This window comes from Bubalus kerabau, chromosome 13 (genome assembly GCF_029407905.1).
Source record: "Bubalus kerabau isolate K-KA32 ecotype Philippines breed swamp buffalo chromosome 13, PCC_UOA_SB_1v2, whole genome shotgun sequence".
NCBI lineage: Eukaryota > Metazoa > Chordata > Mammalia > Artiodactyla > Bovidae > Bubalus > Bubalus kerabau.
Window position 1 is genome coordinate 12777482 of NC_073636.1, and position 12804 is coordinate 12790285.

The 12804-nt window shown below is 41.3% G+C and overlaps 1 protein-coding gene across 5 annotated transcripts in view; it reads right to left on the reverse strand.

Annotated features, from left to right (window-relative positions):
* The window catches only part of SFMBT2 (Scm like with four mbt domains 2), a 181267-nt gene that overhangs the window by 37467 nt on the left and 130996 nt on the right, over positions 1 to 12804 (reverse strand). For all 5 annotated transcript variants that reach the window (XM_055543500.1, XM_055543498.1, XM_055543497.1 and 2 more), the window contains one exon: positions 1732 to 1845. In XM_055543500.1, coding sequence (XP_055399475.1) covers positions 1732 to 1845 — 114 coding nt within the window. The remainder of the gene's footprint in view (positions 1 to 1731; positions 1846 to 12804) is intronic.

A 12804-nucleotide genomic window follows, 5' to 3' on the forward strand; every position in this document is an offset into this window, starting at 1 on the left:
CTTAATATCTTCTGCTTCTGTTAGGTCTATACCATTTCTGTCCTTTATTGTGCCCATCTTTGCATGAAATGTTCCCTTGGTATCTCTAATTTTCTTGAAGAGATCTCTAGTCTTTCCCATTTTGTTGTTTTCCTCTGTTTCTTTGCATTGATCACTGAGGAAGGCTTTCTTATCTCTCCTTGCTATTCTTTGGAACTCTGCATTCAAATGGATATATCTTTCCTTTTCTTCTTTACCTTTAGCTTCTCTTTTCCTCAGCTATTTGTAAGGCCTCCTCAGACAACCATTTTGCCTTTTTGCATTTCTTTCTCTTGGGGATGGTGTTGATCACTGCCTCCTGTACAATGTCACAAACGTCTGTCCACAGTTCTTCAGGCACTCTATCTATCAGATATAATCCCTTGAATCTATTTGTCACTGCCACTGTATAATCGTAAGGGGTTTGATTTAGGTCATACCTGAATGGTCTAGTGGTTTTCCCTACTTCAATTTAAGTCTGAATTTGGCAATAAGGAGTTCATGATCTGAGCCACAGTCAGCTCCCGGTCTTGTTTCTGCTGACTGTATAGAGCTTCTCCATCTTCGGCTGCAAAGAATAGAAGCAATCTGATTTCACTATTGACCACCTGGTGATGTCTATGTGTAGAATCTTCTCTTGCGTTGTTGGAAGAGGGTGTTAGCTATGACCAGTGCATTCTCTTGGCCAAACTCTGTTAGCTTTTGCTCTGCTTCATTTTGTACTCCAAGGCCAAACTTGCCTGTTACTCCAGGTATCTCTTGACTTCCTACTTTCACATTCCAGTCCCCTATGATGAAAAGGACATCTTTTTGGGGTATCAGTTCCAGAAGGTCTTGTAGATCTTCATATAACCATTCAAGTTCAGCTTCTTCATCATAACTGGTTGGGGCACAGACTTGGATTACTATGTATTGAATGGTTTGCCTTGGAAATGAACAGAGATCATTCTGTTGTTTTGGAGATTGCACCCAAGCACTGCATATCAGACTCTTCTGTTGACTCTGAGGGCTACTCCAGTTGTTCCAAGGGATTCCTGCCCCCAGTAGTAGATATAATGGTCATCTGAGTTAAATTCACCCACTCCAGTCCATTTAGTTCACTGATTCCTAAAATGTCAATGTTCACTCTTGCCATCTCCTGTTTGACCACTTCTAATTTATCTTGATTCATGGACCTAACATTCCAGGTTTCTATGCAATATTGTTTCTTACAGCATCAGACTTTACTTCCATCACCAGTTATATCCACAACTGGGCACTGTTTTCACTTTGGCCTTATCTCTTCATTGCCAGGAATAGTTAAGTATTTATATCTATGTCAGTGAATTATTGGAACCAATTATGATTGGTTTGGGGATAAACCTTTGGGGTAAACCTTAGGAGAATAAGTACTTTCTCAGATACAATCATACAAATGTATAGTACTTAGCGTAAACTTTTTCATGAATTGCATACAAACGGGGAGTAAAGATCCCAGACACTCATCTCCACCTTGTCACTGTGACTTGGTTTTGCAAGCTGGGAAATGCCTGCAGACATTCATCTCACGCAGACGCTTACAGGATGAATGAGACAAAAGTCCTGCTCTTCTGTGCAAAACTGAGAACATTTTTTCATTTTTACAGTTTGGCTCTGCTCTCTTTACCAAATTGCCTATTTTTTCACCTAAGTCCCAGATATGCCCACCTAGACTCCGAGTGGAGCAATACTCACAGGCTGTCTTGTGTGGTGTAGTCAGAGGGTAGGAGTTGGCCTCACACCAACCCACAGGGAAGATGTCCATAGATTCAACGTCCACGATGAACTCTGGAGCCGGGCTCTGCAGGCCTGCGGGGAGTCGAGACAACAGGTGTGGACAGGTGTTAACAACAAAGACACAGAAGGAGGGGGAATCAGAGCGGCTCTGAGCGGGGAGCGGGGAGACACTGTTCTGAAAGCTGAACCCAAAGCCAACAGTGTTTTATGACAGATACAAGCACCAGATAGGTCCAGTAGCAAAAGTTCACGGGATCCACAAGAAGGGGGGCTTGGAAAAGAGATACTTTCCCCTGAAAACCAGAGGAAGAGGAAGGATGATTGGGGACAACCACATCCTTGTCCCCAGTGAAGGACAAGCATCCTTCTTTCCTAAAAATGGCTTTGAAGCTAAGTAAGTAGTCCAGCCTGTGGGGTGGGGGCCAAGACATTCTTCACCCAACACCAAGCAGAGGTCAACCTTCAACCAACATAAGTTAAAGGTTCTGGTTAAAAGGAACTGGGAGGGTTCAGTGACGCTGGTAATAAGCAGTGAGCATCAAAGCACAATTCTCTAGGGGACATGCTCCTTTGTCCTGTGACCACGTCATTTCTTCTGAACTCAGACTCTTGCCGTGTGACACGAGGTCATTAGGCAGGAGTGTCTCTTTGGTGGGGATCTGCCTTCATATTATAATCAAAATGATGCCTTGTGTTAAGTTGGCATAGCAGCTGAGAGACTCTGAGAGAAAAGATCTGGATACAATATGAGCAGAGGTTCCAAGGAACTCTGGTTCCTGAGAGGATAAATTTAGAAGCCTGCAAACTAGTGAAGAGAAGGAAATTCTATACCAAATCAACAGTTCTCTAAAAACACCTTTTGAGGAAAGACACTGTTGAACCAAGAATCAAAATATAAGAAAGAGCTCTATTAATGGAGTGACCCCCTGGCCCTGACCACTTAATCTGGCTGTGCTTTTGGTTTCTTCACTGGGAATCAAAACAAAAGTTAACACTCTTAGAAACTCCACCACACACCAAGCTATCACACATCATCTGATGAATTCCGAATCGCACTTTCCCTCCAAAACTTAGCTTCTGGAAGCTCAATACCAGTAAACATAAAATCTCCTCACTATTTCAGCGACACTGGCTCCCAGAGTACATTATATGACAAACCCAGGTACCAGATTTAGCACTAAAACCTAACTTTGGTGTACACAAAGTGCCTGGAACACTGACAGCAGATGCTTATACACATATGTTATCACCTCCGGTCATCACACTGAACTTCTGATGTGTTCTCAGAGAAAGTCATTACTATGGTTATCAATCCTAACTTCCTTTTCACTGAATTCTCCAATAATTTGAAAGATATATAACCTACAAGAATGCAAGCAGGTTTATAGGGCTTAGGTTTCAACAGAGTTGAATGAATAGAAAGCATTTCCGCCCTGCATTCAATGACTCAACCAACATTTAACTAATCTGCTAAAGAAATCATCAAACAAACAAAACTGCCAAAACAGACAAAAGCTAAAGAAACTCCCCAACTAGCTTCAAATACAAAACTGATCTTTTCTTGTCGAGAAGGGCACTGGATTCAGCAGACGGGCCAATGAAAAGAGTCACTGAGCTGTTTCCTGTTACACAGGGCACTCCCTCATCTTCAGGCTCAGAAAAATACAAAGATAGAGCCTATTTTTTAGCTACTCAGCCATTTTGCTAACAGGCTGAATTCATCTACTACATACAAATAGGAGATGTGTTTAGGTACAAATCAGATTTTCAAGGTCAAAGGCGTACTTCAGGAGGGAGTATAACGTGAACTTTATAGATTACTTCTTCCCAAATGCTCTGCTAGCTCAGACATCACATCATATTAGTGTGCTTCTGTAACAATATAAACATTCATGTATTTCTTTTCCTAAGAATCATTTTGCTTTTAATTTTATTTTTGGCTGTGCTAGGTCTTCACTGCTGCATATGGGCTTTCTCCAGTTGCAGCTAGGAGAGCCTACTCTCTAGTTCCAGTGTCTGGGCTTCTGTAGTTGCGGGCCACAAACTTAACTGCCCAACAAAAGGCACGTGACGTGGGGTCTTCCCGAATCAGAGATCAACCCACATCACCTGCAATGGAGGGTGGATCCTTAACCACTGGGCCACCGCTCCTCTGTCCATGGGATTTCCCAGGCAAGAGGTACCTGAGTGGATTACCATTTCCTTCTGCAGGGGAAGGATCCCCTGCACACTGGCCGGTGGATTCTTGACCACTGCGCCACCCGGGAAGCCCCTAACCTCGTCTAGTGTTGACACCAATGTCAGATGGGCTCAAGTGTGCAGTGAGAAGGTAGAGCACTGAAAGACAGAAAGCAGGACCTGCATCCTGGAAGCCCCGCCCAGCACCCACTCTGCACCGTCCACCTGCAGACGCTGCCCACAGAGCAAGATCTCAGAGAAGCCCTCACTCATCTCAGCCCTGGAGCTGAACTCCTAAGGAATCAACACACAGCAAAACTAGCTGACAAGAGCAACATAGGATAGGAAACCATCAGAAAGAAAACAACAGAAATGGGATTAAACGTGTAAGTGGAGGGAGAGAGCCATGGATGGTGAACTCTTAGGAAACTTACTCTCGTGCAGGTACTTTTCAAAGAGTTTTATCCTCACAGCCCTAAGAGATCAGATGGTTTCACTCCCATTTTACAGATGAGTAAACTAAGCTGAAGCTCCAATGTTCACACCTGATGCAAAGAGCCAGCTTATTGGAAAAGACCGTGATGCTGAGACAGACTGAGAGCGGGAGAGGAGGACAGCAGAGGATGAGATGGTTGGACGGCATCACCGATTCAGTGTACATGAACTCGGGCAAACTCGGACAGACAGTGAGGGACAGGGAGGCCTGATGAGCTGCAGTCCACGGGGTCACAAAGAGCTGGACATGGCTTAGTGACTGAACAGCAACAACAAACTGAGGGTCAGGAAAACATCAAACGGCTGGTAAGAGGGGGATCTAGGGCTCAAACTCAAGCAATCTTGCTCCGGAGCCTAGGAAGGCATTTGAGGGAGGTTCATGACAACACGGTCAGTCAGAAGTCACACCGAGCACAACAGCAGCTTGAAAACCCAAACTCGCCTTTGGTTCCTAGTGCAAAGCCTTCTAGGGAGGAGATTTCCCTCCTCAGCCTCCACCAAATTCTTCCCCCAACATCCCCATATTGCTTAAGAAAACCAGAGCCAGGGCTGTTGCTGCCCACCCAGAACCTGTGTAGCTGACTGGTGGTCTCCAAAGCCTGTTCACAGACAGTGCCCCCCACCTCCTGGGCCACCTTCCTCAGCTGTGCAAGAACATAGGTCCTGTCCCATATATACATATATATGTGGATATATACCCCATGTATATACATATATACATCCATATATACATACACAAATATACCCATATATACATACATATATATACTCACATATATACATACATATACAGTCATGTATATACCCATGTACATATACACATACACCCATATCTACATACATATATATACCCACTGATATATATACACACCTATTTATATACGCACACATACATATATACACATACATATACACTCATATGTATACATATGTACATATATACACACACCTATCTATGCACATACATATATACACACCCATCTACACATACCTATATATACACCCCATATATATACATATACACACCTATATATACATACACGTATATACACACCTATATATGTATACATACATACACCCATATATATACATATATATATATATATACACACACACACCCCATATATATATACAAATACATTATTTATATATATATGCACACACACATACCCTATATAAATACACACACACAAACATATATATTGTGTGGACCTGCATGCTCAGTCATGGCCAACTCTCTATAACACTAGGGACTGTAGACCACCAGGTTACTTTGTCCATAGGATTTTCCAGGCAAAAATACTGGAGTGGGTTGCCACTTCCTCCTCCAGGGGATCTTCCTGACCCAGGGATTGAACCTGTGACTCCTGTGTCTCTTGTATTACAGATGAATTCTTTACCACTGAGCCACTGGGGAAGTCTTATACATATACACACCCATATATATATACATACATATATATACACACAGCCATATATACACATACATATATATACAGACCCATAATATACATGCATATATATACACATACATACACATACATATATTTACACACCATATAAATATATATATATATATCCATATATACACATATATACACACCTATATACATATATACATATGGAACTAACAACCAAAAAAGATGTCCTTTTCATTATAGGGGACTGGAATGCAAAAGTAGGAGGTCAAGAGATACCTGAAGTAACAGGCAAATTTGGCCTTGGAGTACAGAATGAAGCAGGGCAAAGGCTAACAGAGTTTTGCCAAGAGAACACACTGGTCATAGCAAACACCCTCTTCCAACAATGCAAGAGAAGACTCTTACCCATGGACATCACCAGATGGTCAACAGTGAAATCAGACTGATTATATTATTTGCAGCCAAAGATGGAGAAGCTCTATACAGTCAGCAAAAACAAGACCAGGAACTGACTATGGCTCAGATCATGAACTCCTTATTGCCAAATTCAGACTTAAATTGAAGAAAGTAGGGAAAACCACTAGACCATTCAGGCATGACCTAAATCAAATCCCTTATGATTATACAGTGGAAGTGACAAATAGATTCAAGGGATTAGATCTGATAGACAGAGTGCCTGAGGAACTATGGAATGAGGTTCGTGACACTGTACAGGAGACAGGGATCAAGACCATCCCCAAGAAAAAGAAATGCAAACAAGCAAAATGGTTATCTGAGGAAGCCTTGCAAACAGCTGAGGAAAGAAGAGAAGCTAAAGGTGAAGGAGAAAAGAAAAGATATACCCATTTGAATGCAGAGTTCCAAAGAATAGCAAGGAGAGATAAGAAAGCCTTCCTCAGTGATCAATGCAAAGAAATAGAGGAAAACAACAGAATGGGAAAGACTAGAGATCTCTTCAAGAAAATTAGAGATACCAAGGGAACATTTCATGCAAATATGGGTACAATAAAGGACAGAAATGGTATGGACCTAACAGAAGCAGAAGATATTAAGAAGAGGTGGCAAGAATACACAGAAGAACTATACAAAAAAGATCTTCATGACTGAGATAACCACGATGGTGTGCTCACTCACCTAGAGTCAGACATCCTGAAATGAGAGTCACGTGGGCCTTAGGAAGCATTGCTATGAACAAAGCTAGTGGAAGTGATGGAATTCCAGTTGAGAAATTTCAAATCCTGAAAGATGATGCTGTGGAAGTGCTGCACTCAATATGCCAGCAAATTTGGAAAACTCAGCAGTGGCCACAGGACTGGAAAAGGTCAGTTTTCATTCCAATCCCAAAGAAGGGCAATGCCAAAGAATGTTCAAACTACTGCACACTTGCATTCATCTCACACACAAGCAAAGTAATGCTCAAACTTCTCCAAGTCAGGCTTCAACAGTATATGAACCATGAACTTCCAGATGTTCAACCTGGATTTAGACAATGCTAAGGAACCAGAGATCAAATTGCCAACATCCGCTGGATCATAGAAAAAGCAAGAGAGTTCCAGAAAAACATCTATTTCTGCTTTATTGATTATGCCGAAGCGTTTGACTGTGTGGATCGATTCCACACAGAATTTTCCAAACTGTGGAAAATTCTGAAAGAGATGGGAATACCAGACCACTTGACCTGCCTCCTGAGAAATCTGTATACAGGTCAAGAAGCAACAGTTAGAACAGGGTGTGGAACAACAGACTGGTTCCAAATTGGGAAAGGAGTTTGTCAAGGCTGTATATTGTCACTCCGTTTTTTTAACTTATATGCAGAGTACATCAGGTGAAATCCTGGGCTCGATGAAGTACAAGCTGGAATCAAGACTGTCAGGAGAAATATCAATAACCTCAGATATGCAGATGACACCACCTTTATGGCAGAAAGTGAAGAACTTAAAAGTCTCTTGATGAAAGTAAAAGAGGAGTGAAAAAGTGGCTTAAAACTCAACATTCAAAAAACAAAGATCATGGCATCCAGTCCCATAACTTCATGGCAAATAGATGGGGAAACAGTGGAAACAATGGCTGACTTTATTTTGGGGGGCTCCAAAATCACTGCAGATGGTGACTGCAACCATGAAATTAAAGGATGCTTACTCCTTGGAAGGAAAGTTATGACCAACCTAGCAGCATGTTAAAAAGCAGAGACTTTACTTTGCAAACAAAGGTCCACCTAGTCAAAGCTATGATTTTTCTAGTAGTCATGTATGGATGTGAGAGTTGGACTGTAAAGAAATCTGAGCGCCAAAGAATTGATGCTTTGAACTGTGGTGTTGGAGAAGACTCTTGAAAGTCCCTTGGACTGCAAGGAGATCTAACCAGTTAATCCTAAAGGAAATCAATCCTGAATATTCTTTGGAAGGCCTGATGCTGAAATTTGGCCACCTGATATGAAGAAGTGACTCACTGGAAAAGACCCTGATGCTGGGAAAGACTGAAGGCAGGATGAGAAGGGGATGACAGAGGATGAGGTGGTTGGATGGCATCACTGACATGACGAACTTGAGTTTGCCCAAGCTCCAGGAGTTGGTGATGGACAGGGAAGCTGGCGTGCTCCAGTCCATGGGGTCACAAAGAGTCGGACATGACTGAGGGACTGAACTGAACTGATATATATACACACATACCTATACATACACACCCATATATATACTTAAATACACACCCATATACATATATATACACACCCTTATATACATATATATATACACACAGCCATATATATATGTATATATACATATACCTATATACACACATATATATACACACACACAGACATATATATACACACATACCCAACCATCTGCTAAAGCAGCCTCTCCCCAAAATGGCTCCAGCAGCCCATATCCCTTTTCAAAGATTTAAAATCCACCCACACTGGTGGGAAACATAATTATCTTCACATTTGCACTTTCCCTCGTCTCTTTTTTGCAAGTCTCTGCAAAATACTTATCAACCACCTGACTTGATCATAATAGAGAAAGCCTAAAAGGGCAGTTTTCTTCACCTCTTCTAGACAGAAGAGGTTAATCTAGTCTGAGTTTCTTGGCACATTTGCGGTCCGAGAGGCCCTGACAAACTCCCCATCCAGAGGAATCATCTGGGGAGGGTGAGATGAAATGCAGATTCCCAGACCCTGCTCCCAGGGTCAGAAGGGGTGAGTGGAGCAGCCCCGGGAACTGGCACTTGCCTAGGACTCCTGCGGATTATGAGGGAAGGCGGTTTACCAGAACTGAGCCAGGCACATGGCAAAAACCAACCAAGGAGACTTTGAATTTCAGCTGATGAGTAGAAAATATCTCACTACCTCAACACGCGATTAGCAAAAAGCAGTGCTTAAGGGGTTGCTCATATCTTCAATCGCTTTCTTGCTGAGGGACACAGCTTTTATTCCTCGTATCCATTCGACAAGACTTGAGCAAGCAAAGTGTGTGTGAACTCTCATACAAGTATTGTGCTCTGTGAAAATTGGCAAAGACAGGTTTTGCTTGCATTGGACGTCACCTGTGGAACCAGGACCACGTCCGGGCCAGGCCCCGCGTGCTCAGCGCTGGTCAGTGAGGGTGTGAGGTTCATGGTAAAGGATGCGGCTTTTCAAAAAGCTCCCATCCAAAGTGTTACACAGAGCAAACTGAGGCTGAAATGTTTGCAGTATGTTTTGCTAGTACTGACTGTGGAAAAGTTTTATTCTCTCCAGATTTTGTTTCAGAGGGCAGCAAAGAGAAAAGTCCAGGAGATGCTTGTAGTAAGAACCTAAGTTGATGGTTCGAATTAAGCAATCTGGTACTTCTCCACAGACCTGATGACCTCTGGATCATCCTTGTTTCTTTTTGTTCTCTGTACGCTTGTTTTTAACAAACCTGAAGGGAAACCCCCAGGTGACAAATACTGGGTGGGCCACCATTCCCTCCCCATGTTCAAAGTGCAGAAATGTTAACCCAGAACTTTCTTTCACTTCTAACAGGGCTCCCAATTTCAAAACCAGGTTTTGTTGCTCATGTTCTAAAGCTCTCCACAAAAATTCCTGTAGTGGTAACAATGAAAGAGCTAAATAACCCAGTGGAAATGAAGCCTGCAGGTCGTGGTACTTTTGTAACATAAAAGGTATTTTCTACCTAAGCTAAAAGGCTGAAACACCTAACTTTCACCCGACAACCAAAAATATGTGGAATACCACACCTCTTTGAAACGGGAGGAAAACAGTGTAATAATGGGAATAAGAAAGACCAAGAAAGGCAATCCAAAGGTGTCAACCTTCTTCGAGAAAATTAACACACTCTGAGAACACCCACACCCTACATGTCCCATGAGAAAATGATGGCCAATAAATACAATGTGACTTGGACAGTGAGATGCAGATGTAACCACTTGTGAGCTAGTGTGTGGGGCCACGACACGAGACATTATAAGTGAATGTAAATGCACAGAACATGAACCACGGTTGTTTAGTTGCTAAGTTGTGTCCCACTCTTTTGCGACCCCGTGGACTGCAGCCCGCCAGTGGAATTCTTCAGGCAAGAATACTGGACTGGATTGCCACTTTCTCCTCCAGGGGATCTTCCCAACCCAGGGATGGAACCTGAGTCTCCTGCACTGGTAGGTGGATTCTTTACTACTGAGCCACCAGGGAAGCCCAGAACATGAATAACTGCTGCTAATGCTAGAGATGCTAACTGACAGCAGATATTAACACACGAGAAAGCGTCACAACATCCTCTCCCAAACTCAAAACCCCATCATCAGCAACTGCCCTGGTTCACTGACAGCAGGTTTTGAAAACTTGACATTCTTCCCAAATATGAACCCCAAATAATATTACACTCATCTCATGTGTTTGACTCTTCTTTTCCTCTTCAACATTAGCTCCTGTAGAGGCATTTAAAGAACTACCTGACTTTAAGGGAAGTCAAACACTAAACTAAAATGATCATTTCAATTACCTGAACTTAGTCAATTAGCTATGTGTTGAAAATATTTCAAATCAATTTAATACATAAAAATGATAAACTGGTATGAAGTACACAATAAATTGTCACATAAACTGTCTATAATAAGAATCACCATAATCCTAACAATAATTTAACTGTACTAAAGTGAAAAGAGTGAATCTCTAACATTTTGTCTCCAGGACTGAGGAAAGAAAACAATACACACAGAAAAATCTGAGATAATGAGAAATAAAGTGCCATTAAGATTGCTGTCACTTTCAAAAGTCAATATCCAGAGAGGGATAAAAAATCAAAACAAAACCAAAAAATTAAAAAACCCCAAAATTCAAGAAAGATCAAGAGACGGAATGAATTTTGACCAATAACACCAGGTAAACAATATTCAACAGATTTTTTTTTTTGTAATATGTAAGGTCTGGAAAAATGGACAATCAATTTTCCGACGTGCTTCCTAACGCTAACTAATTTTCATTAATCCCAATGAAAGCACTCAGGAAAGTAAGAACAAGAGCTGCCATGAGCTGATTTACATTTCTCTGCTATAAAACCAGAAGTGGATATCCAAAGAAAAAGATCAATAATGAGGAAAGACTGTCAAAACGTTAAATACACACTAGACGCTGCTCATCATTCTTTTTAAGAATTGGGACATTGTAGGGTCTGTTGGATTAAGCAATAAAGATGTTAAGAGGGACGAAACCAAACCACAGGTACATCTTAATGCCTCAGCTAGTTTCTCCATCTATAAAAATCAGGACACTCTTAACTGCTGTCTGTTAGCTGTAAAGCACTCTGGAAGTGCAGACTGCTAAATAAATTATGACTGCCGAAGAATTCTAACCATAATGTGCTAAATAATGATGAGGAAACACGGACTTTGAACTTCACCACTTTTTTTTTTTTTTCCCCCAAATTAACTGCGCAAACAAGACTCTAATCTCTCATAGTATTAGGCTTAGTATGGTGTTAGGTAACAAGCTCTAGGGATTCAAAAAAATCACTGAAGGGATCTTGTTTTTCCAACAGCTGTTGATTCAACTTTATAGGCAGTAATGAAAATAAGTTTACATCCTACTTCAGTAACTGCTGAAATACCACCATGACACCTGTGTCCACATTTTGGCTAATTCCAACTAGAGGCCATTCTACCCAAAATTCTAGTAGAAGTGTAAATCTACTAAGCAACCACTTTTTTCAGAATTTCCTTTTATTTTAGATTGACTTTGAAATCCCAAACCATGCTTATGTTTTAAACTATTTTCTGGGAATTAGGATTTTTAGCTAGAATCACTGTTCTCTGCCCCTTCCAATCTCTTGGACTATAATATTTATTAGATGATAGACCTATCAAAGAACACAGTGTTTTTTTAAGACTTGTTTAATGAGGAAAGAGGATAAAGATACTGGCACCAATTCTATAACCTTCCAAACTTTCTAGGCCTATGGTGGTTGACCATGTCATAAAATTTAAAATCTAAACCAGGAAAGCTAACATGATTGTATGACTCATCTCTAACACCTTTTTTCCCATATACATCTGAAATAACTGCCAAGTGCTAGGAAACTGAAAAACAAACAAAAGACCCAAAGAATTTTAAATCACAGGAAGATGACAAAACCTTAACGATCAAATGCATTTTAATTCCTCCTCACTGAAAATATAATATCTGAAAAATATAGTTTTTTAAGTCCACAAGCTAATCAAACTTCTGCTTATGAAGTGTATTGTTCTGTGAATTATCTGGATGATTATAAATAAAATGAAGCTATGAAGAACAGTTTAAACCAGGGGCCCCTAACCCCTGGGATGATCTGCAAGTCAAGCCAATACAGTAGTAGAAATAAAGTGCACAATAAATGTAAGGCACCTGCATCATCCTGCAACCATTACTCCCCCAGTCCATGGAAAAACCGTCCTCCATGAAACCGGTCCCTTGTGCCAAAAA